Source organism: Cherax quadricarinatus, chromosome 62 (genome assembly GCF_038502225.1).
Source record: "Cherax quadricarinatus isolate ZL_2023a chromosome 62, ASM3850222v1, whole genome shotgun sequence".
Lineage (NCBI taxonomy): Eukaryota > Metazoa > Arthropoda > Malacostraca > Decapoda > Parastacidae > Cherax > Cherax quadricarinatus.
In genome coordinates, this window is record NC_091353.1 from 3,166,408 (window position 1) to 3,193,352 (window position 26,945).

General features: G+C 40.3%; 1 protein-coding gene across 10 annotated transcripts in view; it reads right to left on the reverse strand.

Moving 5' to 3' along the window:
* The window catches only part of Rbcn-3A (rabconnectin-3 alpha), a 237,540-nt gene extending 214,218 nt beyond the window's left edge, over positions 1 to 23,322 (reverse strand). For all 10 annotated transcript variants that reach the window (XM_070098327.1, XM_070098328.1, XM_070098325.1 and 7 more), the window contains exons 1-8: positions 23,151 to 23,322; positions 19,199 to 19,312; positions 18,107 to 18,304; positions 14,161 to 14,317; positions 13,276 to 13,464; positions 9,930 to 10,074; positions 5,679 to 5,864; positions 3,427 to 3,584 (exon numbers count right to left, since the gene is read on the reverse strand). In XM_070098327.1, the coding sequence (XP_069954428.1) occupies positions 3,427 to 3,584; positions 5,679 to 5,864; positions 9,930 to 10,074; positions 13,276 to 13,464; positions 14,161 to 14,317; positions 18,107 to 18,304; positions 19,199 to 19,285 (1,120 nt within the window). In that variant the 5' untranslated portion in view covers positions 19,286 to 19,312; positions 23,151 to 23,322. The remainder of the gene's footprint in view (positions 1 to 3,426; positions 3,585 to 5,678; positions 5,865 to 9,929; positions 10,075 to 13,275; positions 13,465 to 14,160; positions 14,318 to 18,106; positions 18,305 to 19,198; positions 19,313 to 23,150) is intronic.
* Positions 23,323 to 26,945: the final 3,623 nt, after the last annotated feature.

Here is a 26,945-nt window from a genome sequence, read left to right on the forward strand (position 1 = left end):
GGAAGCTAGTGTCACGCTACTAACCCTGGAAGCTAGTGTCACGCTACTAACCCTGGAAGCTAGTGTCACGCTACTAACCCTGGAAGCTAGTGTCACGCTACTAACCCTGGAAGCTAGTGTCACGCTACTAACCCTGGAAGCTAGTGTCACGCTACTAACCCTGGAAGCTAGTGTCAGAGCTACTAACCCTGGAAGCTAGTGTCAGAGCTATTAATCCTGGAAGCTAGTGTCACGATACTAACCCTGGAAGCTAGTGTCACGCTACTAACCCTGGAAGCTAGTGTCACGCTACTAACCCTGGAAGCTAGTGTCACGCTACTAACCCTGGAAGCTAGTGTCACGCTACTAACCCTGGAAGCTAGTGTCACGCTACTAACCCTGGAAGCTAGTGTCACGCTACTAACCCTGGAAGCTAGTGTGGAAGATAATAAGCTAATGCATTTCTATACCTTTTTCTTTACAGAAATTATGAAAGCTAGAAAATATATTATTGTACTATAATATTCTCTGAATTATAAAATAATGCAAAACTACAATGCCATTCCACTCACAATAGTGTAGCAATGCTGAAACAAGGAGCCAGTATGGTGTCTACTGTAATATACACAGGTTACTGTATTCAAAGGTTCAGGTCTACAGTATTTAAACAATACTAGTTCTTGCATCAAAATGTGTCTATTCTATAGGCTAAATCTAAATTTAATACTTTGTCACAATCAAAAAAGAGAATGAAGATAAATACTTTTGCTAGTACTAACATGCAAAAATGCGAAGCCCACAGAGAAATAATAAGTGACAGTCTAATAAAAAGATAAATGATATAAAAGTAGTACAGTGGACCCCCACATAACGATCACCTCCGAATGCAACCAATTATGTAAGTGTATTTATGTAAGTGCGTTTGTATGTGTATGTTTGGGGGTCTGAAATGGACTAATCTACTTCACAATATTCCTTATGTGAACAAATTCGGTCAGTACTGGTACCTGAACATACTTCTGGAGTGAAAAAATATCGTTAACCGGGGGTCCACTGTAATTTAATGAGTACAGTGGACCCCCGCATACCGTACGCATCGCATACCGTACAATCCGCATACCGCTCACTTTGATCGCAAAAATTTTGCCTCGCATACCGCCCAAAAACCCGCTCACCACTCTTCCTCCGAGACGCGTCCAATGTGCGCCCTCAGCCAGCCTCACATGTTCCGCCGGTGGCATTGTTTACCAGCCAGCCTCCACGGTAACATCCAAGCATACAATCGGAATATTTCGTATTATTACAGTGTTTTCGGTGCTTTATCTGGAAAATAAGTGACCATGGGCCCCAAGAAAGCTTCTAGTGCCAACCCTACAGGAATAAGGGTGAGAATTCCTATAGAGATGAAGAAAGAGATCATTGATAAGTATGAAAGTGGAGTGCGTGTCGCCGACCTGGTCAGGTTGTACAAGAAACCCAAATCAACCATCTCTACTATTGTGGGCAACAGAAAGGCAATCAAGGAAGCTGTTCTTGCCAAAGGTTTAACTGTGTTTTCGAAACAGAGATCGCAAGTGATGGAAGATGTTGAGAGACTCTTATTGGTGTGGATAAATGAAAAACAGCTAGCAGGAGATAGCGTCTCTCAAGCGATCATAAGCGAAAAGGCTAGGAAGTTGCATGAGGATTTAATTAAAAAAATGCCTGCAACTAGTGATGATGTGAGTGAATTTAAGGCCAGCAAAGGTTGGTTTGAGAGATTTAAGAAGCGTAGTGGCATACATAGTGTGATAAGGCATGGTGAGGCTGCCAGTTCGGACCACAAAGCAGCTGAAAAATATGTGCAGGAATTCAAGGAGTACATAGACAGTGAAGGACTGAAACCTGAACAAGTGTTTAATTGTGATGAAACAGGCCTGTTTTGGAAGAAAATGCCAAGCAGGACCTACATTACTCAGGAGGAAAAGGCACTCCCAGGACATAAGCCTATGAAAGACAGGCTTACTTTGTTGATGTGTTCCAATGCTACTGGTGATTGCAAAGTGAAGCCTTTATTAGTGTATCACTCTGAAACTCCCAGACCGTTCAGGCAAAAGAATGTCCTCAAGGAGAATTTGTGTGTGCTGTGGAGGGCAAACAGTAAGGCATGGGTCACTAGGGACTTTTTCTATGACTGGTTACACCATGCATTTGCCCCCAATGTGAAAGATTACCTGACTGAAAAGAAATTAGAACTTAAGTGCCTCCTGGTGTTAGACAATGCCCCTGGTCATCCTACAGACGTGGCAGAGCGACTTTATGGGGACATGAAATTCATTAAGGTGAAGTTTTTGCCTCCTAATACCACTCCTCTCCTGCAGCCCATGGACCAGCAGGTTATTGCAAACTTCAAAAAACTGTACACAAAAGCTCTGTTTGAAAGGTGCTTTGTAGTGATCTCAGAAACTTAACTGACTCTAAGAGACTTTTGGAGAGAGCACTTTAATATCCTCAATTGTGTAAACCTTATAGGTAAGGCTTGGGAGGGAGTGACTAAGAAGACCTTGAACTCTGCTTGGAAGAAACTGTGGCCAGAATGTGTAGACAAAAGGGATTTTGAAGGGTTTGAGGCTAACCCTGAGAGGATTATGCCAGTTGAGGAATCCATTGTGGCATTGGGAAAGTCCTTAGGGTTGGAGGTTAGTGGGGATGATGTGGAAGAGTTGGTGGAGGAGGACAATGAAGAACTAACCACTGATGAGCTGATAGATCAACTTCAACAGCAAGAGGCCAGACCTGAGGAAACTGGTTCAGAGGAGGGGAGAGAGAAATTGAAGAAGTTGCCTACTACAAAGATTAAGGAAATCTGTGCAAAGTGGCTTGAAGTGCAAACCTTCATGGATGAAAATCACCCTCACACAGCTATTGCAAGCCGTGTTGGCAACCTGTACACTGACAATGTTGTGAAACACTTTAGGGAAGTCATAAAGAAACGAGAGGTACAGGCCACTATGGACAGATATGTTGTGCGACAGAAGTCCAGTGACTCTGAAGCTGGTCCTAGTGGCATTAAAAGAAGAAGGGAAGTAACCCCAGAAAAGGACTCGACACCTCAAGTCTTAATGGAAGGGGATTCCCCTTCTAAACACTAACACTCTCTCTCCCCTCCTCCCATCCCATCAATCATCACCAGATCTTCAATAAAAGTAAGTGTCATGTAATTGTGCATGCCTTTTTCAGTTTGTGTGTATTAAAATTAACATTTCATGTGGTAAAAATTTTTTTTTTTCATACTTTTGGGTGTCTTGCACGGATTAATTTGATTTCCATTATTTCTTATGGGGAAAATTCATTCGCATACCGAACATTTCGCATAACAACCAGCCCTCTTGCACGGATTAAAGTCACTATGCGGGGGTCCACTGTACTAATTTGAAAGTAAAATAAATGAGAAAATATTTAACTAACCTGGAGTAATGCCCATAGCATGAACTCCATACATATGGAAATCATGAACAGAATATGATGAAGGAATAGTAGGAAGTGGTTGTGTACCACTGCCACCAAGACCTCCAATAATGACTGAGCCTGCAGACTTAACGTGACGTCTCATCTGGAAACATGCCCTGTGAAAAATATCAACATATGACATCAATTTGAAATAGTTCATACCTTAATTTTCATTGTATCTTATAACTTTCATACTGGAGCATTATGAAATGTTTCTGGTCATTACTGTGTGAGTGGTCACAAGAACACTCTTGAAAGTAGTTGATTAAGAGAATATAGTGTCATTTTATTATGACAATAGAGTGTCTTTTATTGAGAATATACGTAATGTTATTTTATTAAGAGAATTTTTTTTTATTATTAACACATCTGCCGTTTCCCACCAAGGCAGGGTGGCCCGAAAAAGAAAAACTTTCATCATTCGCTCCATCACTGTCTTGCTAGAGGGGTGCTTTACACTACAGTTATAAAACTGCAACATTAACACCCCTCCTTCAGAGTGCCGGCACTGTATTTCCCATCTCCAGGACTCAAGTCCGGCCTGCCGGTTTCCCTGAATCCCTTCATAAATGTTACCTTGCTTACACTCCAAGAGCATGTCAAGTCCTAAAAACCATTTGTCTCCATTCACTCCTATCAAACACGCTCACGCACGCTTGCTGGAAGTCCAAGCCCCTGGCACACAAAACCTCCTTTACCTCCTCCCTCCAACTTTCCCTAGGCCGACCCCTACCCTGCTTTCCCTCCACTACAGATTTATACGCTCTTGATGTCATTTTATTTCGTTCCATCCTTTCTACATGTCCAAACCATCTCAATAACCCCTCCTCAGCCCTCTGGATAATAGTTTTGGTAATCCCATACCTCCTCCTAATCTCCAAACTACAGATTCCCTGCATTATATTTACACCACACATTGCCCTCAGACACGACATCTCCACTGCCTCCAGTCTTCTCCTTGTTGCAACATTCACAGCCCATACCTCACACCCATACAAGAGTGCTGGTAAAACTATACTCTCATTATCATTTTATTAAGAGAATACAGTCATATTTTTTCAAGTATTGTTGAACACATGACAACAAAAAAAAATTACTAAATAAGAATAGCCAAAGGAATCATTCTGTCACAGGCAAGTTAGTACGTACAGAGAAGTGTGAAAAAGAAAGAAAAAGTGTGAGGAAAAAGTGAGTGAGAGAGCATTTGAGAGTGTATGCAAGTGTGTGAGAGCACGACTGCATAAGAGTGTGTGTGTAAAAGTTCCGTTCCAAAGACATATTCACAGGAAGCTGCTAAACCTGGTCATACAGCACTTAAAAGGAATGGGAGGTAATCTTATTTGATCAAAAGGAAGGGTAGTCCCAATTCCTTGGATCAAGACCCAGGCACTAGTATCAAGACACACTGAAGGGTGCAAAACAACTGAAGCTAAACAACATCCAAGTGCTAAGACAAAACAGAAAAAGTAATTTTTATTATAGTGCTACTCCTGTAACATACCAGTTACTAGTGTTAAGTGTTTCTTCTACCTGGCCTGTGGCTGGGCTTTCCTGTTGACTGCATGATCAACTAGGCTATTGATGCCTGCAGCTCACAGGCCCACAGCCACCACAACCTGGTTGATCAAGCTGCACACCCTAACACTTCCTAGTATCCTCTGGAAGACTGGTATGTCTTATATTTACCAGATGCAAAGATGTTATTTGCTAAGTGTACCTATGGCACTTGTACCCAACAAAATAAATGTTATTTGTTCAGTGTACTTATGGCACACCTGCCCAGTAAAATAAACAAACAACTGTGTACCATGTCAGGTATGTGAATCACTACCATTGTAGAGAAAATTAATTTATCATGTGTTATATTAAGATCTTCAAGTGAAATACTAACTGTAACCATCTCTACAAGTGCACTACATCAACCAGAATGGGATATCTATGTAGGCCTGTTAACTACCAACAGCAACAGCCTAGTTGATCAGGCAGCCAACAGGGAAGTTTGGCTTCAAGCCAGGCTATAAAAGAAGCCTCAAAACCAGTCACTCTTATATCAGAGGAAGACAAAAAAATTTCTGTAAATACACAAGCTAATCATTAAATCTATATTTAATGTAGTAAATTATTATTACAATCAAAACTAAGCACTAAACCCACAAGGGCCATACAGTGCTGTTACTGTAGCAAAGCTTCTTCAGGTTCACAATACATACTTCATGTGTTTCAGCCTCTGCATAAAACGATGTTTGTGTCGGTGTGTTCGGAAGCGAGGGTTCTGAGCTGCTGCAGGATCAAGATGGAGGAGAGAAACCAAGTCATCATCTGGCAACACAGTCTCCACCCACACCCGACTGATGTTGTCACGGCACGACGTCACCAACATGTTGCTTACACTCCCCCTATTTGAAAGGTACAAAAAATAACTTTAAAAAACATTGGAATAAATGTATTTTTAAAGTATAGAAAAAATAAGGCACCATTTTGTATTTTGGCACTCTGAGAGGTCAACGCAGTCAATAAAGTCTATGGTACACACAAAATAATATGGTAGGATCCCTGTATCCGAGGGTCCAGGATCCCACAGTTTCAGTTATCCATGGTTTACCCTGGCCTGAAAATAACCCTTAATTTTGCTTAATAATGGCCTCAAAGTGCAAAAGTAGTGATGGTGGCAGTTCTTCGAAGCCTAACAGAAGCTGTGAAGTGCTTCCGCAGCAGGTCCTCCGGGCAGGTCCACTGTGGCAGGTCCTCCGTGGCAGGTCCTCCACAGCAGGTCCACTGTGGCAGGTTCTCCACGGCAGGTCCTCCACAGCAGGTTCTCCACGGCAGGTCCTCCACAGCAGGTTCTCCACGGCAGGTCCACCGTGGCAGGTCCACCGTGGCAGGTCCACCGTGGCAGGTCCACCGTGGCAGGTCCACCGTGGCAGGTCCACTGGGGCAGGTCCACTGGGGCAGGTCCACTGGGGCAGGCCCTTTGTGGCAGGTCCTCTGCAGCAGGTCCTCCACGGCAGGTCCACCACGGCAGGTCCACTGCAGCAGGTCCTCCACTGCAGGTTCTCTGCAGCAGGTCCTCCACGGCAGGTCCACCACGGCAGGTCCACTGCAGCAGGTCCTCCACTGCAGGTTCTCTGCAGCAGGTCCTCTGTGGCAGGTCCACCACGGCAGGTCCACCACAGCAGGTCCTACATGGCAGGTCCTCCATGGCAGGTCCTCCATGGCAGGTCCACTGTGGCAGGTCCTCCATGGCAAGTCCACTGCGGCAGGTCCTCCACAGCAGATCCACCACAGCAGGTCCTCCACGGCAGATCCACCACGGCAGATCCACCACGGCAGATCCACCACAGCAGGTCCTCCACGGCAGATCCACCATGGCAGATCCACTGCGGCAGGTCCACCACGGCAGGTCTTCCGCGGCAGGTCTACCATGGCAGGTCTTCCGCGGCAGGTCCACTGGGGCAGGTCCTTTGCAGCAGGTCCTCCGCGGCGGATCCTCCGTGGCAGGTCCACCACAGTAGGTCCACCGCAGCAGGTCCACCGCAGCAGGTCCTCCACGGCAGGTCCTGCGTGGTAGGTCCACAGCGGCAGGTCCACTGTGGCAGGTCCTCCATGGCAGATCCACCACAGCAGGTCCTGCATGGCAGATCCACCATGGCAGGTCCACTGCGGCAGGTCCACCGCAGCAGGTTTTTCGCGGCAGTTCTACCATGGCAGGTCTTCCGCGGCAGGTCCACTGGGGCAGGTCCTCCGCGGCAGGTCCTCTGCAGAAGGTCCACCACGGCAGGTCCACCACAGCAGGTCCACTGCAGCAGGTCCACTGCAGCAGGTCCACTGCAGCAGGTCCACTGCAGCAGGTCCACTGCAGCAGGTCCACTGCAGCAGGTCCACTGCAGCAGGTCCACTGCAGCAGGTCCACTGCTGCAGGTCCACTGCTGCAGGTCCTCCATGGTAGGTCCTACTGTATACTGTATTTAAAAACATGTATGTACAACTAACTGCAGTAGTTCTCCTAGGATAAATATACAATATACAGTACATAGAATAATCATTTCAATATAATCTGTACAATTACATCATTATCAACAAACAGAAGAACGGATGGGAGGCATGAACCGTGGTCCATAAATTCACAGGGGCAAAGGCTAATGTTGAAGATGCGTAGTATTTCATTTTTGCAACTATTTTGAGTTTGACAAAGGTGTTATATATGATTTAAGCATCAGCTAGGGTAGAACAACTCATGAGAATTCCCATTACGGTATGGCAATTCCCCCTAAAAAAAAACAATAAACATTCACTTTCATTCATTCAACAGCTGTCCAGTAGAATGCAGACATCACAAACAATTATTCTTTTATTTTGTTCAAAATTCCCTAAACATTCACTAAACACTTCAAAATCTCTATCTCTAACTCTTGCCCACAAGGACTTAACACTTTTTTATAACCCATTTCTAATTTCTGAAATCTTATTTTTACTTTAGTCTGTATAAACATTCATATCCCTTCCTTCTTTTCCGTAGATGATCATTTAATATCACTGCTGCTATTTCTTTATCTTTAGATGTTATCTTCATTGTAGAATAATAAGAAAATAATATAACCTTTATATTATAATAATAAGGTAAAAGGACCCCAATGGAAATAAGTCACTCTGTCTGACTTTTTTGGGTTATCCCAGGTTCTCTACACATATGCTGCTATGTATGATAATTCTATGTAACTGTATTGTGTATACCTGAATAAATTTACTTACTTACTTACTAGTTCTCTCTGGTGTACCCAATTTAACTTCATTTATTTTTCGCCACTGAAATTTTCCAACAGTTTTTGGGTAGAACGTCCAGCTTACAATCTTTTTTAATGTTAACAATCAACTTATTTTTATCACTTATAAGAACATAAGAACATAAGAATGGAGGAACACTACAGAAGGCCTACTGGCCCATGCGAGGCAGGTCCTTATCAAAACGACCTCTACCCAAAGCTACCCAAGAAATAACTCCAGTACCCAATGACACCAATCAAACCCAGCCCTCCCACTCATATATTTGTCGAGTCTCTTCTTAAAGCTACCCAAGGTCCTAGCCTCTACCACCCCACTACATCCACTGCCTCTACCACCCCACTACATCCACTGCCTCTACCACCCCACTACATCCACTGCCTCTACCACCCCACTACATCCACTAACATTCAAATGATCCCACTTCAAAATTTCATCCTCCCCCCTTTTGGGGGGGAGGAGAGAAATTACATATTTATTAAAAAATTGTACATTAAAATAAACATTTCAGGAAGAGCACTGAGGTCTGTTCCAGATCATTTGTATATTTATACATTAAGCACACATTCATGCTTCCTGGTGTTTATTGTAGCACTAACATGTTTTGGTCGGACTTGAGCTATTAGGTTACTTATATATATACAGTGGACCCCCGCTTAACGATCACCTCCAAATGCGACCAATTATGTAAGTGTATTTATGTAAGTGCGTTTGTACGTGTATGTTTGGGGTTCTGAAATGGACTAATCTACTTCACAATATTCCTTATGGGAACAAATTCGGTCAGTACTGGCACCTGAACATACTTCTGGAATGAAAAAATATCGTTAACCGGGGGTCCACTGTATCTTCTTATTTCGACGCACTGGCTGCTTCCCACCAAGGCTGGGAGGCCCAAAAAGAAAAAGAAAACTTTCTTTTTAACTTTAGTAACGTATACAGGAGAAGGGGTTACTAGCCCCTGCTCCCAGCATTGTAGTTGCCTTTTATGACATGCATGGCTTACAGAGGAAGAATTCCGTTCCATTTTCCCATGGAGAATATATATATATAAATATATATGGACATCCAGCAGCCATGTGAGCATGTCAGTAGGAGTGGAAGCAAATGGTTTCTGGGACTTGATGAGCTGTTGGAGTGTCAGCAAAGTAACATATGTGAAGGGACTAGGAAACTGGTTAGCCGGACTCTAAGTCCTGGAGGTGGGCAGCACAATGCCTGCACTCTAAAAGAGGAGTAGAGATATTTACAGTTTGGAGGGGTAGGTGAACTGTAGTATTAGGGTGCTTCTGGGAAGATAAAGACAGAGTGAATGATGGTCACCTTACCTTGGTCAAAGACAGCCAGTGTGTCAAAAAAAAATTAATAAATATGTACTTATGATGCATTATTTACACCTATGCTCATTATATGGTCAGTACTGTTGATAATTTTTGAAATTTTAACTAAGACATTCTTTACAGCAACTTAAACCTGTATATTCCTGTCACTTCCAACACCTGCCACACCACTTCATTGTCACACAACAGTTCCTTTCCTAATCTACATGCTGCCTTGCCTAAGGTATAAGCTTCACATGCATCTAGTAACTGGTTGCCCTGGCTGGTGAAAAAAAGACAACTGCCATTTGTCTTGTCTGCCTGTTTGCCCTGGTTGTTCTAAAACCATTACACATAACTTACTTTGGCATGTACTTGCTGGTAGCTCTCCAGGTGAACCCTTTTACAGCACTTGGATGTGGTAAGTAAATGTAGCTGTAACTGACAGGTGATTGGCTCATCTCACTGCACAAATTTATACCATCTTGGGGTCTTGCAGGAGCCAACACTAAAAAAAAAAAAGTAAATGCACCAACACTGTAAGAAACAATGTGTATAGTACATACTCTATTTATTTATACTGTACTTTACCTGATGACTTGTCTTTAAAGATTTACCCACTGATGCTCTCTAAACCCATTAATTGCTATAGGGTCTTCACCATGGAAAATAATGATTTTCTTTTTTTAATTAATGTGAAGCGGTTAACCAGTGTGGTTCATAAAATACAAAGAACATGGAGCCTTCATCCTTAGTTTACTAAGCACAAGAAAATTAGAAAATCAGAGGCAAAATCCTATAAAACATTTTTTAATCAAACTATTTTAACCTTCATAAGTAGTAGGCTGGTAGACAGCAACCGCCCAGGGAGGTACTACCGTCCTGCCAAGTGAGTAAAACGAAAGCCTGTAATTGTTTTACATGATGGTAGGATTGCTGGTGTCCTTTTTTCTGTCTCATGAACATGCAAGATTTCAGGTACGTCTTGCTACTTCTACTTACACTTAGGTCACACTACACATACATGTACAAGCATATATATACACACCCCTCTGAGTTTTCTTCTATTTTCTTTCTAGTTCTTGTTCTTGTTTATTTCCTCTTATCTCCATGGGGAAGTGGAACAGAATTCTTCCTCCGTAAGCCATGCGTGTTGTAAGAGGCGACTAAAATGCCGGGAGCAAGGGGCTAGTAACCCCTTCTCCTGTATATATTACTAAATTTGAAAGGAGAAACTTTGGTTTTTTCTTTTGGGCCACCCTGCCTCGGTGGGATACGGCCAGTGTGTTGAAAGAAAGAAAGAGATTTTAACCTTCATAAGTAGTAGGCTGGTAGACAGCAACCGCCCAGGGAGGTACTACCGTCCTGCCAAGTGAGTAAAACGAAAGCCTGTAATTGTTTTACATGATGGTAGGATTGCTGGTGTCCTTTTTTCTGTCTCATGAACATGCAAGATTTCAGGTACGTCTTGCTACTTCTACTTACACTTAGGTCACACTACACATACATGTACAAGCATATATATACACACCCCTCTGGGTTTTCTTCTATTTTCTTTCTAGTTCTTGTTCTTGTTTATTTCCTCTTATCTCCATGGGGAAGTGGAACAGAATTCTTCCTCCGTAAGCCATGCGTGTTGTAAGAGGCGACTAAAATGCCAGGAGCAAGAAGCTAGTAACCTCTTCTCCTGTATATATTACTAAATGTAAAAGGAGAAACTTTCGTTTTTCCTTTTGGGCCACCCTGCCTCGGTGGGATACGGCCGGCGTGTTGAAAGAAAGATTTTAACCTTATCTGATGTGACCTCAGCAGTTCCTCTTTAGTACTTTTTAATGAGTCATTAACTAAGCATTTACTATCTTCCCAATTTTAAAAAAATATTTTAACAAGCAACCCATCCTTAAAACCAGAGATAATATTTTTTTATGGTTTAAGCACGAGTCATTTCTCACTAAGATATAGTGACTCAAAGAAGTAAACATCCACTGTCACTCTTTCAGTCACTGTATTGCCAAAAAAAATTACGAATATTTAGGCCATCAACTGTGAACCCAAAAATCATAAAAACCAATAACAGCCTAAATCACCTTGAAAAAAAAATATTAATTTGCTCTCTGACACAATGAGTTATCATGGCCATTAAAAGTTATTCCACTGTTATGTCACAGGAGTAACAAGATGGTTTCAAGTAAATACAGCTTTCCTTTTCTGTCTGATCACTTTAGTGTTGCTCAATAATTAGACAAAAACAAATGTTACACGAATAACCCACACACAAGAGAGAGGAGCTTATGACGATGTTTCGGTCTGACTTGGACCATTTATAAAGTCACAGTGTGACTTTGTAAATGGTCCAAGTCAGACTGAAACGTCGTAAGCTCCTCTCTCATATGTGCGGGTTGTGTATCGTTCCAGTCACAGTATTGTGCCTTTTTGTTATTTAAAGACAAATGTTCTAAAATTTAAGTAGTGAATGATTTCCATAAGTTTCCTTTTAATAATTCTGGCGAGCCTTTTCTTATTTTGTAAATCTTTGGGGAACTTTCTAGTGAAAACTCACCAGTCTCATTGCTATCACAGTACAGTATTTAGGCAGCTGTCAGGGAAATACAACCCCAATGTAGTTGTCAAGGAAATACAACCCCAATGTAGTTGTCAAGGAAATACAACCCCAATGTAGTTGTCAAGGAAATACAACCCCAATGTAGTTGTCAAGGAAATACAACCCCAATGTAGTTGTCAAGGAATTACAACCCCAATATAGTTGTCAAGGAAATACAACCCCAAAGTAGTTGTCAAGGAAATACAACCCCAAAGTAGTTGTCAAGGAAATACAACCCCACCTCCCCTGATTACTGTTGCAAAACCCAAAGGCTCTATTATTATCTTCTTCTTTACTTATTAACAAAAGCTACACTCATGTTGGAACAATATAATTTATTGGATGTTGCTTTCATGTTATTCTATATAGCACATCCCATTTTTTTATTCAATGTGAATTCCTTGTAAATGTTGCAAATCAGAGCACAAATAAGTTATCAAAGCTCATTTAATGTTAAAAGTCAGAGTAATATGCACCTGTACCCATATTTTCTAGGAATATACCAGAGGATGTGATTTAGTAAAGTAATTTACTCCTACACAGAAGTAAATAAGAAATTAAATACCGAGGACAGGAAACCATAAGCACAGATCTGCTCCTGTAGCTATGAACAGGTAAATACAAACTAATTTTTTTTGTACCTGTGTGTTAGTATATTGCATTTTCTATACAGTACAGCTGATCCCCCACTCATGACATTAAGATGCTCCTCAAACTTGTTCATAAGCCAGCTGTTTGGAACCTGGAACTTATTTCCCCATAGACACATTAAAGATGCATGCAACCGGCCATAATATTCCACATCTAATTACTGTTATTTTAACTAAGGATATTAACCAAATATTTTACAATGAACTATTTCTTTTCACTTACCATTTTAAAAACTGTAGAATGAATGTATGTTACTTCAACAAATGAGTCACAATACATTACAGAGTAGAGATGTGTAGGAGCTGGCAGAAACTGGACAGAGAAAAAGGAGAATGAAGGGAAAACAAACTCATTCTTCACACTGAACAAACCATTGGTTTTCAAGGAAGAAAAAAATCAGGCAATTCAGTAAAGGTTTTCATTAGGGGACAGCTAAGAATCAAATAGAGTACTTACTATGCTTATTGTCGTACCAGATTTTGACCAATCGATCACTAGCTGCAGCTGTGGCAAAGAGAGTGCCGTCTGGAGAAAAAGACAAAAAAACAGTCGGGGCAGCTGTCACACACCGCCACACACAAATCCACATCGGTTCCTCCTCGTCTGAGCCCTCGCATTCCAAATCAAATGTCACAGGACATGAACCTATCAGAGGGATTGACAAAAAAATTTATTAGAATATACATCATATTAAAACTATGTAGTTGTTTATTTTTCCTTCTTTTAGAATATAATGTTGTACTGTGTTCTGGTCCCTTTACCTCCATTTTTGAAGTTTGAGAGATTTCTTCTAACTAAATTTTTGAGAATGAAACAAGGCCACATAAATAGTAGTTATGACATTTACAGAACACTTTAGCCATGTAAGTCACTAAGGCCACATAAAAATGCTCTAATAACTTACCTACATGAAACAATCATAACTAAACAATACTAATTCAAAACAAAATCGAGTGAAGAATATTCAGCTACTAAAAAAAATCCAGCTTATATTTTAAATTTCTTTAAAAATCTCAACAAATTCTCTTAAATCAAAACTTATGGAAATCCAATAAACATTCCTGACCACACATTATGCAAGGATAAAAAGTTACAAACTCCACAGGAAGTGGAGAAGAATCCTTCCTCGTAAGCCATACGTGTTGTAAGAGGCAACTACAAAGCTGGGACCAAGGGGCTAGTAACCCCTTCTCCTATATAAATTACTAAATGTAAAGAGAATTTTTTTTTTTTTTTTTGGAAGGGGGGGGGTCACCCTGTCTCAGTGGGAGATGGCCAATGGGTTAAAAAAAATAGTAGATACAAAATGCATAAATTTTACAAGAGTGGAGATTAATTCACCATCTTGTGCAGGTGCAAGTCTTGCCAGTGGAGCAGCCCACATCTGTAGAACATCCCCTGCTGTCAATAACCTTGTTCCTTCCACATTCCATGACAAGGTATTTATGTAATTCTCTGCCTCAATAACTCCAGTTTGAATCCAGCGGTAGTCAAGTCGCTGCAAAGGCAAGCTAGATTTAATTCTCATCTTCAGTATAATCACAAAAAATCTCACCCAATTTTTTTTTTTTTATCCTATGGCTCCTCAAAATAACATTTAGTAAGGAAAACACATAGGAGGCTTTCACATCAGCACATCTATACTTGCAATGTACAGGTGCTCCTCGACTTATGATGGGGTTACGTTCCAACGAGCTCGTTCCAAGTCAAAAATATCATAAGTTGAATATGAATATGATATGCTACATAAATAAGCCAAAAAATAACTAGTCACTGAATAAGCAAACAGACAATTACTGTAACTAACTAAATACCAGGAATGTATGAAAGTATAGTAGTACCAACACTCTTATATGGGTGTGAAGCTTAGGTTGTGAATGCAGCAGCGAGGAGGCGGTTGGAGGCAGTAGAGATGTCCTGTCTAAGGGCAATGTGTGGTGTAAATGTTATGCAGAAAATTCAGAGTGTGGAAATTAGGAGGTGTGGAGTTAATAAAAGTATTAGTCAGAGGGCTGAAGAGGGGTTGTTGAGGTGGTTTGGTCATTTAGAGAGAATGGATCAAAGTAGAATGACATGGAGAGTATTTAAGTTTGTAGGGGAAGGAAGGCGGGGTAGGGGGTCATCCTCGAAAAGGTTGGAAGGAAGGGTTAAGGGAGGTTTTGTGGGCGAGGTGCTTGGACTTCCAGCAGGCATGCGTGAGCATGTTTGATAGGAGTGAATGGAGACAAATAGTATTTGGGACCTGACGATCTGTTGGAGTGTGACCAGGGTAATAATTAGCGAAGGGATTCAGGCAACTGGTTATTTTTATATAGCCAGACTTGAGCCCTGGAAATGGGAAGTACAATGCCTGCACTCTAAAGGAGGGGTTCGGGATATTGGCAGTTTGGAGGGATATGCTGTGTATCTTTATACGTACTTATATATGCTTCTAAGCTGTTGTGTTCTGAGCACCTCTACAAAAACAGTGATTATGTATGAGTGAGGTGAAAGAGTTGAATGATGATGAAAGTATTTTCTTTTTGGGGATTTTCTTTTTGGGTCACCCTGCCTCGGTGGGAGACGGCCGACTTGTTAAAGAAAAAAAATTAAATAGTGCCAGTACTGAAAAGTAAATAAATTAATACAAGTTACAGACCTGTTGCCTTCATGCGAAGTATCATTAGTTGAACCATCCTAAGTTGAAGAGCACCTGTGCAAGTACAGGTCTCCCTCAACATTCACGTTTTCAACTTTCACGGGCTTCACACATTCGCGAATTCCCAACCGCCAAATTCCCAGCCACCAAATTCCGAGCCGCCAAATCATATTTAAGTTTCCCGCCACCTGCGAGTCCCTACTACCCTCCCTCCGACCCCCGCAACTGGCAGCCAGCCCTCCCACCACTCAGTGTGGTGAGTGTTTTGTTTGTTCATTATTTGCTATTAAACTACAGTATAAATAATGTAAACCCATTCATGACTGCATATTGGAATGGCTATTCGGACAGGTATTAGACAGTGACATCATGTGTTTACTCTTGAACACTGCAAAGAATTGAACATTTCTGCTACAGCTAATAATAACAATAGTAATAATAATAATAATAATAATAAATATGATATAATTGAAGGAAATTGTACAAAAATACGAGGGAGTGGTTGACACATCGTCAGTGTGACTTTGTTTATGCTGGAGTGAACGTTAGTCTCCCTGCTCTTCCAAACATTTCACAATAATTCATTGTGTTTGGTGCTTGTAGATTGAGTGTGACTGGAGTGGTAGAGGCAGTGATTGAGGCAATGGTATTTAATAACATACATGTTAATAATAATACATGTAATAATATGTACATGTAATAATATGTACTATTATTATTTATAACATATATGTTATTAAATACATACATGTTAACCCTTTCAGGGTCCAAGGCCCAAATCTGGAGTCACGCACCAGTGTCCAAGAATTTTCAAAAAAAAAATTTGTTATTTTTTCTTATGAAATCGTAGAGAATCTTTTTGTGAAGGTAATAAAACAAAAAGTTTGAAATTTGGTGGAAAATTGACGAAATTATGCTCTCGCGAATTTTGATGTGTCAGCGATATTTACGAATCGGCGATTTTGCCGACTTTGACTCCCATTTTAGGCCAATTACATTATTCCAATCGACCAAATTCTTAGCTATTTCACTAGTATTACTTCTATTCTATCGATTGAGCACAAGAAATCGTCAAGTCAACTGTTTCAACTACAAAATAAAGTGATCGGAAATTGTTAATTTGGCCAATTTAACACAAAGTTCAAAATATTCCAATTTCAAAATAGGGTCCAGAATGAACAATGTAGGCATTCCTGGCACTAAACTAACATTTCCTCTGTTCATTAGTTATGTTTTGAGGCTTTACAAATAAATTCCGTTTTGATTTTTTATTCACGTAATGAATTTTTATTCACACCAAAAAATAGAAGATTTACTGTTATGCAATACTGTAATAATTGTATAAATATCATCACCATATTTGTGAATGTATATTAGACCCACCAGCTGTCGTGTATTAGACATGTGAGGTCGTTTGTTTACTCTTGAATATCGGCAAAAATTTAACATTTCTGCTACTTTGAGCTCAGTTTCAAACCATTTCCAGTGCTAAAACCAATCAAAATCATCTCTATTTCTGTAATATGTCTTCCATTCTATCAAATGAGACCAAGAAATCGCAAATACAACTATAAAAAACATACGAAAAAACACTGCAAAGTTGCTGTTTTAATCGAAAAATCATGATTTCATTTTTTTTCTCTCATTATACACAGTGTGCTACAGGATCTGTTTTATGTGGTGCACACATACCACATAGATGTATTCTCTCATATCTAGGCCCAAATGTACCACTCACAGTTTATCAGAGTGAGCTGAGCTCATGGCGTAGATCTACGGTTTGGACCCTGAACGTAAAGCCGTAGATCTACGGGACGGACCCTGAAAGGGTTAATAATAATACATGTTATTAATAATAACATGTACTATTATTATTTATAACATATATGTTATTAAATACCACTGCCTCAACCGCTGAATTATTGTGAAATGTTTGGAAGAGCAGTGAGACTAATGTTCACTCCAGCATAAACAGTCACACTGACGATATGTCAACCACTCCCTCGTATTTTTGTACAATTTCCTTCTTCAATTATATCGTATTTATCATTATTATTATTATTATTATTATTATTATTACTATTGTTATTATTAGCAATAGCAGAAATGTTCGATTCTTTGCTGTGTTCAAGAGTAAACACATGATGTCACCGTCTAATACCTTTCCTAATAGCCATTCCAATATGCAGTCATGAATGGGTTTACATTATTTATTCTGTAGTTTAATAGCAAATAATGAACAAACAAAACACTCACCACACTGAGTGGTGGGAGGGCTGGCTGCCAGTTGCTGAGGTCGGAGGGAGGGTAGTAGGGACTCGCAGTGGTGGAGTCTGTGGTATTTAATAACATACATGTTATTAACATACATGTTATTAAATAACATACGTTATTAAAGCATAATTTAATAACATGTATATATTTAGTACAATTTACGACGTTTTCATGTATTTTATGATTATTCATGGTTCAACAAGTTAAGGAATCAGTATTGTAATATATTTCCCTACAATATATTGGGGCACCAAACATTCACGGTTTTTCAACATTCGCGAGGCTCTTGATCCCCTAACCCTCGCGAATGTTGAGGGAGACCTGTATATGTTTATTAACACTCTCCACACTGACAATTCCTCATAAAAGACTTACATGGCCATTCATCTGATTCACTAGAGGTGTGGGTTCAAATATGCAAACAAGTTTTCCATAAGCAGCTGCTATTTTTCCAGTGTCAGAAGAACAGTCCACACACGATATCTGTACATTGTCATGACACACACCAGGAATCACCTGGACACGTTCATATGTGCTGGCCAAAATAACAATGTTGCAACCAGCAGCATAAGCCTGAAAATGAAAGCAAACACTATATTTCAAGAATATTGTACGTATTTACGTATACAGCCTCTCCTCACTTAGCAACGAACTCGTTTACCGCCGACTTGGAATTACGACGGGCTCTCTGACCAGTATGCACACCTAAATGATGTATATTACAGCTGATATCCTCTATTCTGTTTATTACAATATACAGTACACTACTGTATAAACATTTAAAAATAAAAATGTCATAAATGGTGCAAAGGTGACATTAAAACAATATCAGAGATGGTCGACACAAACCCACTACCATTACAGTAAGTATGCTCCTTGCTTAGTGACAAATTCGTTTACCAACGTGGTCTTAAGAACGGAAATCCATCGTTAAGTGAGGAGAGGCTGTATTATGCAGAAAAATATAATCCTAGCTTGTAGGTGAAATTAACATATATTTAATTTTATTCTGCAAAATTAAACATATAAATTAATATACTTTATTTTATTTCAAAACAGAGGAAAATGTTCAATATTGGCATTCAACCCCTAATATATATACATTTTAACCCTTAAACTGTCCAAACGTAGATCTACATTTGCTCGTGTAGCACTCCAAACGTAGATCTACGTTTTTTATATTCTTTCTTATGGAGAAAATCAAGGGTGGAGCGCTACACGCAAACATAGATCTACGTTTGGACAGTCAGAGGGTTAATTGAATTACACAAATAAGACTTTGCACCAAGCAAACTCTCCTTTGCACATTTAAACAACATTTACCATCCCTAACTTTTATATTAGTAGTGTTATAAACTATAACACTGAAAACCTAGAGAAATTGCAAGAAAAAGGGAGGATCACGATAACTACTGAATGTATGTGGTAAATATAACAAGTTAAGATTACCCTCAGGAATATCCTTACCATAAATGGCACTCCCTCCACACTCCCAACAGCAAAACAACGGTCGCCAGCATTGCAAGCGCCAGTAAGAATCTGATGGCATTTCATTTTGTCGCAGTTGCTCTCAAACAACACCTGGAAAAAAATGACATCAATGTTGAACATTAGCCCCTTGACTGTTGCAACCCCCAATCCTGAGGTGTCTCCTGGTATCATAAAATTTAAAAAAAAAAAAAAATTCTTATGAAATGATAGAGAATCTTTTCCCGACTGTAATGACACCAAAAAACGAAATTTGATGGAAAACTGATGGAATTACGCTCTTGCAAAGTTAGCGACCTCGGCGATATTTACAAATCAGCGATTTCGCCCACTGTGAGACATTTTTTCAGCTAATTCCATTGTTCCAGTCGACCAAACTCATAGCCATTTGTTGAGAGCTCCATTTTTTCTATCGACTGAGTACAAGAAACTGCCCATTTACCGATTTCAACTACCCAATAACGTGGTCAGAAATTTGCAATTTGGCAAATTTCACGAAAATTAAAAAATATGACAATTTCAAAATAAGGCCCAGAATGAACAATGCAGACATTCCTGGCTCTAAAATAACATTTTCTTTGTTCATCAGTCATGTATCCAGGCCCCTCTGATATTACTCTTGCTTTCTATTTTGAATTTTTATTCAAACAAAAATTAGAAGACTTACTATTATGCAGACTACTGCAACACTGTAATAATTGTATAAATAACATCAACCCATTCATGACTGCATATTAGAATGGCTAGTTGGACATTTATTGGGCAATGACATCATTTGTTTAATTTTGAACATTGGCAAAAATCAAACATTTCCCCTTCTTTGAACTCCATTTCCGGGTTCTTTTTATAGTAAAATCAATCAAAAATCACCTCTATTTCTATAATATGTTTTCCATTCTATCAAATGAGACCAAGGAAATGAGAATACAACCATAAATATTATACGAAAATAGGCCACAAAGTCGGCATTTTAATTAAAAACAAAACGGTCGGAGTTTTTTTTTCTCGTTATGCACTGCGTGCTCCAGGATTTTTTTATATGGTGCACACTGACCACACAGACCCATTCTCTCACATGTGGGCCTACCAGCTTTCTCCTGCTTGATTTGAAGCCGCTAGAATTTATGAGTATATATACGTCAAACACGGTACCTCGTAAGACGTATATATACGACCTCGACAGTCAAAGGGTTAAAGGGAAAAAGAATTTCATTCACATACAATACTGTATTATTATTACAATCAGAACTAAGACTTAACCCACAAGGGTCATACAGCATATACAACACTGTAGTAAACTCTTTTGATTTAAAACTTCAATTTAACAAACTTTAGAAATACAGGACAAAATTTACTGGGTTAACTAACAATGAGCAAAGATTGCAGATTATGATCAAACAATCTCATGTTTATTCATTACAATCACCATTATAAGCCACTGAAACACACTACCTACACTGTAGACCTCAGTCGAATACACAGGAGGTAGCAGAAGCAGTGGAGATTTAAAGACAATGTATTCAATGTTCCATGGCCTGGTATGCAACACTCTCGCCGGACACACACAGTGTTCGTGGCCTGGTAGGCAACACTCACCTCACACACAGTGTCTGTGGCCTGGTAGGCAACACTCACCTCACACACAGTGTCTGTGGCCTGGTAGGCAACACTCACCTCACACACAGTGTCTGTGGCCTGGTAGGCAACACTCACCTCACACACAGTGTCCGTGGCCTCGTAGGCAACACTCGCCTCACACACAGTGTCCGTGGCCTGGTAGGCAACACTCGCCTCACACACACTGTCTGTGGCCTAGTAGGCAACACTCACCTCACACAGTGTCCATGGCCTGGTAGACAACACTCACCTCACACAGTGTCTGTGGCCTGGTAGGCAACACTCTCGCTTTACACACACAATGTTTGTGGCCTGGATGGCAACATTCACACCTCACACACACAGTGTTCATGGTTCAATACCAGGCCAAGTGGAAACATTGGGTGTGTTTCCTTACACCTGTTGTCTCGTTCACCCAGCAAGTAATTAGGTACCTGGGCGTTAGTCAACTGGCATGGGTGGCATTCTGGGGGAAAATATTGAGGACCCCAATGGAAATAAGATAGACAGTCCTCGACGATGCATAGACTTTCTTCAGGGTTAAAAATCCAAACAAAATTTTATACACCTACCATCCGACTTACGACCTGCTCGACTTACGACCGTGTTTTTTATGCCAAATTTCTGGGAAATAAACAACTATTTGTGTTGTACACAGTGTTTATCCTAAACCTTACAGTATAAAATGCAGTACTAACAGCATAGAAAGTAAAGTAAAACATGAAATACCAAAATAAAACAATAAAATAAAGTCATTACAAAAATGTGATGTTTATATTCAGTAGTAATGTTCGACTTACAACCGGTTTCTCGGAACCGAACTCGGCCGTAAGTTGGATGGTAGGTGTATTTGCATGTGTATTAATAAAACTACTGGATGGCGAAACATCTACACTAAAGATACCCAGATGCTGCACATATGTCTAATTATCATCTTGTTGGTATTGCATATCATTCATGAACAAAATCTTATCTGTTATCTCATCAGCCTTGATGATGTAGTTTAAGGTGGTCAGTCCCTCAGCCCGGGGAAGAGTTTTGCTTCAGAGTCTAGAATAATGTTAAGTTGAAACATTACTGCAGACATATACACTGCACAGGTCAGGTGCATAAAATAATGAAAATTAGAGAATAGGTGGAACCTACTAGTAGAACTAATAATGTAATAAAGGTGGAACCTACTTGTAGAACTAATAATGTAATAAAGGTGGAACCTACTAGTAGAACTAATAATGTAATAAAGGTGGAACCTACTAGTAGAACTAATAATGTAATAAAGGTGGAACCTACTAGTAGAACTAATAATGTAATAAAGGTGGAACCTACTTGTAGAACTAATAATGTAATAAAGGTGGAACCTACTAGTAGAACTAATAATGTAATAAAGGTGGAACCTACTAGTAGAACTAATAATGTAATAAAGGTGGAACCTACTAGTAGAACTAATAATGTAATAAAGGTGGAACCTACTAGTAGAACTAATAATGTAATAAAGGTGGAACCTACTAGTAGAACTAATAATGTAATAAAGGTGGAACCTACTAGTAGAACTAATAATGTAATAAAGGTGGAACCTACTAGTAGAACTAATAATGTAATAAAGGTGGAACCTACTAGTAGAACTAATAATGTAATAAAGGTGGAACCTACTAGTAGAACTAATAATGTAATAAAGGTGGAACCTACTTGTAGAACTAATAATGTAATAAAGGTGGAACCTACTAGTAGAACTAATAATGTAATAAAGGTGGAACCTACTAGTAGAAGTAATAATGTAATAAAGGTGGAACCTACTAGTAGAACTAATAATGTAATAAAGGTGGAACCTACTAGTAGAACTAATAATGTAATAAAGGTGGAACCTACTTGTAGAACTAATAATGTAATAAAGGTGGAACCTACTAGTAGAACTAATAATGTAATAAAGGTGGAACCTACTAGTAGAACTAATAATGTAATAAAGGTGGAACCTACTAGTAGAACTAATAATGTAATAAAGGTGGAACCTACTAGTAGAACTAATAATAACTATAATTATTATTATAATCAAAAAGAAGCGCTAAACCCCAAGGGTCATACATAATACACCTGAAAGAGCACAACGGAAATAAGTCACCTTGAATATCTTAATATTATCCTGGATGTTAATTTACATATATGTTAAACTATATATAATAATTGTACTTACATATGTTGGTGTACTTATAAAAACTTACATGAATATTAGTGACTTTATAATTAACAATATATTACTACATATAAAGTATATATTGTAAACTAAGAAATACAAAATTCATATTATATTTTGACTGACCTTGGAACAAGAGCACCAGTGTTAGTTCACAGTTTGATGGAACTGATGTATTACTACAACATCAGTGTATGATAACTGGTGATGAAGATAATACAGCCAGGAGAGAGAGAAATGAAGAAGACTCCATCACCGTCTCTCCATTATTATCACTGATCAATGTTGTCTCTCCTACACAACTCATCTCATTCCTTCATCAACGACGGTTTTGGTAAGTGGGTTGGAGTAGTGGGTGGATTGTAAAAGTGGTGGATAATTTGGGAATTTGGGGGAGTAAAGGGGTGAGTTGGTAAGTGGGTAGGGAAAGTGGGTGGGTAAGTTGTAAGTGGGGGGGAAGTGGGTGGAGTAATTGAAAGTGGTAGATTAAAATGGGGAGTTAGTAAATGGTGAGAGTATGGGCGAGTAAATTAAAAGGGGGAAAGTAAGGGGGGAAATAGGTTAGTAATAGGTAAAAAAAATGGTGGAGTTAGTAAGTGGTGGGAAGAAAAAGGGGTCGGTGGGGTTAGTGGGGGGTGGGAAAAGTGGGTGCGGGTTGTAAGTGGGTGGGGTAAGTGGTCAGAGGTTGTGAGGGGGGGTTTGGGAAAGGGGTGAATGGGTTATGAAGTAGGTGGATAAGTGGGGGATGGGTTAAAAAGTGGGAAAAGAAAGGGGGGTCAGGGTAGATAGTGGAGTAAGTGGTGGGGAAAGTTGGAAATGGGGGAAAACAGTTAGAAAAGCGGGTGGGAAAAAAGGGGAGGAAAAGGGTTATAGTTTAATTACTTGGAATGGGTTAGAAAGTGGGTGGGGTAAGTGGTTCAAAAACAAGTTTAAGGTATGAAGAAATGCAATGGAGAAAGTTAAAAGTAATGGGTGGGATAATGGTGAAACAGGTTATAATTATGGAGGGGGGGGGTATGGGGGATTGTAAGTGGGTAAAATAAGTTTGGAAAAAAGGTTATAGCAGGGAAAAAGTGGTTGAAAGTAAAAATAGGGGGGAATAGGTTGGAAAAAAGGGTTTCAAAAAAATGGTTAAAAAGTATAAGGGGGTAGGGGATAGATGAGGGTAAAAATAATACATGGATTATAGGGGGTTGGGAAGCTTGGAAAAAAGTTGTAAAGTGGTGGGAGAAAATGGGCTGGAGTTTTTGGGGTTTGGGAGTAACGGTTAAATGGGGTTGTAGGGGGGGGTAAGGGGTGTGGAGATTAAAAAAGGGAAGGGGGCATTTTTAAAAAAGTTATATGGGTAAGGAAAAGGGGGCTGGAAGTTAATAAAGGGGTTGGAAAAAAAGAAATTGGGGATAAGGATAATGGGTAACTAAGGGGGTGGAGGTATGAATGGGTTGGGTACTAAAGTGGTGGGAGATGTAGTATGTAGGGAAAGTGTGGTAACAAAAGTAGAAAAAAAATAGGAGTGGCTAATGGGTGGGAGTAGTGGTAACAAAAGGGGGGTATTTTAGGAGGTGGTGGGAGTAAGTGGGTCTGAAAAGGGGGGAGGGGTGGTAATAAGTGATGGAGTAAGTAAAAAACTAAGGGGGTTTTGGGTGGGAAATTGGGGGGAGAAGTGGGTAACAAAGTGGGTGGAATTAGGTCAAAGTGGGGGGGAAGGGGGGTTAAAAATTAAAGGGGGGGGGAAAATAAATGGTCTTGGGTAAGAAAGTGGTAACAAAGGGGGTGGGGTAAGTGGTCTAAGGGGGTTTAAGTAAAATTAATGGGGAAGTGGGGAAACTAAGTGGGTGGATAAAGGGTAACTAGGGGGTGGAGTAAGTAGGGTAAAGTGGGTGGGAGTGTGAAAAACTAGTGGGTTGAAAATAAAGGGTGGGAGTGGGAGTATTGGGTAACTAAGGGGGTGGGTTGTAAGGGGGTTTATGGGGTAAGTGGGTGGGTAAAAAAAGGAAGTCGTGGAAGTTGAATGTGGGACTTGGTAAAGTAAGTAGGTAAAAAGGGGAAAAAAGTAAGTGGTAATAATGGTAGGAAGTGGTCTAAAGTTATAAGTGGGTAACTAAGTGGAAAGGAAGAGTGGAACAAAGTGGGGGGTAAGGGAAGGTGGGCGGAGGTTTTAAAAGGCAGATCAAAAGAAAAACAAATATATAAGTAAAATTTTAAGAAAGTTAGAAAGTAGGAAAAAAAAGGGTTGTAAGGGTGGGAAATGAAAGGAAATAAAGGGAAAAATCCAAATAAATTTCAGGATGACAGTGTAAGAATGAAAGTGAGAGATATGACATATGAGGTTGAACTGTGGAGAATGACAGGGGAGGATATGACAGTGGAGAATATGACAGTATGAGAGGTATGACGGTGGGGAGGATGACAGTGTGACAGGTATCAAGTGGGAGATATGACAGCATGAAGGGGTGACAGGGGCAAGGGGATATGACAGTGTGAGAGATTTGGCAGTGTAGAAGATTGACAGTATGAGGAGAAGTTGAAGTTGACAGTGTAAAGGGGTTAAAAATTGAGAGTTGACGTATGAGGGTATGACGGTGTAGAGATATGACGTGGAGGGTAACAATGTAGAGTTTGACTTTAAGGATGAATGTGGGGGTTGCAGTGTGGAGATTGACGGTTAGAGAGGTATGACGTGAGAGATTGACAGTAGGAAAAATTATGAAGGTGGGGGAATTGACAGTAGGGGAGGTATGACGGGGGAAAAAATTTGGAGTATGAGACAAAAACAGTATGAGAGGTATGACAGTGTGGGGGTATGACAGGGGAGTATGACTTGGGAGGGACTTGAGAGTTTGGACTATAGAAATGACAGTGTGAAGGTATGACAGTGGGACTATGACAGTATGAGAGGGTATGACAGTGTGAGATGTGCAGTATGAGAGGTATGACGTGTAGGAAATTGACGTTGAAATATGAGTATGACTTGACGTATGGACGAAAAAAAGTAGAGAGGTATAAAGAGAGATATGACTATGAGATATGACGTATGAGAGGTATGACGTAGGGGGGTTCATTTAAAACCCTATGACAGAATAAAATTAAGCAGGCGGGTATGCGTTGCAGGTCTCTTACTTCGGGAAACGACGGAAAACCCCCAGTGTCCCCCGAAGATCTGTTACTTCGAAAAAACCCAGGTAACCCCAGTGTCTTCAGAAAAGGTCGTCTTCTGTCTGAGCCCCGACAGGCCCCCCCGGTGTTTTCCCTGGTCGTCTTCTTCGAGACCGACGGGTCTCAGTGTCTTCAGAAAGGTCGTCTTACTGTCTCGCCGGACAGGAACCACCAGTGTTTCAGTAAGGTCGTCTTCTGCCCCAAAACACGGTAACCACCAGTTCTTCATGGTCGTCTTTTGTCGAGACACGACAGGTAACCCCAGTGTCTTAAAATTTCTTCTGTCTAGAAAACTTTTAAACCCCGTTTCTTCGTAAGTCGTCTTTTGTCTGAGACGACAGGTAACCCCAGTGTCTTCAAAAAGTCGTTTTTTCCCGAGCCCGAAGGTAACCCCGTATCTTCAGAAAGGTCGTCTTTTTCGAACACAAGGTAACCCCAGTGTCCCCCAGAAATAATCTTACTTCTGGCACGACGGGTAACCCCAGTGTCTTCAGAATGTCTTTTGTCTGAGACACAAGGAAACCCCCAATGTCTTCAATGGTGTCTTTTTTGAATCGACGGCAAAGTGTCTTCAGTAAGGTCGTCTTCTTCTGGCCGACAGGTCCCCAGTGTCTTCAGTAAGGTCGTCTTATTGTCAAAAACCGGGGTAACCAGTTTCTTCATAAATCGTCTTATTGTCAGACCGACAGGTAACCCATTTCTTCATGGGTCGTTTTTGTCTAAACCCGACGGTAACCACCAGTGTCTTCAGTAAGGTCGTTTTTG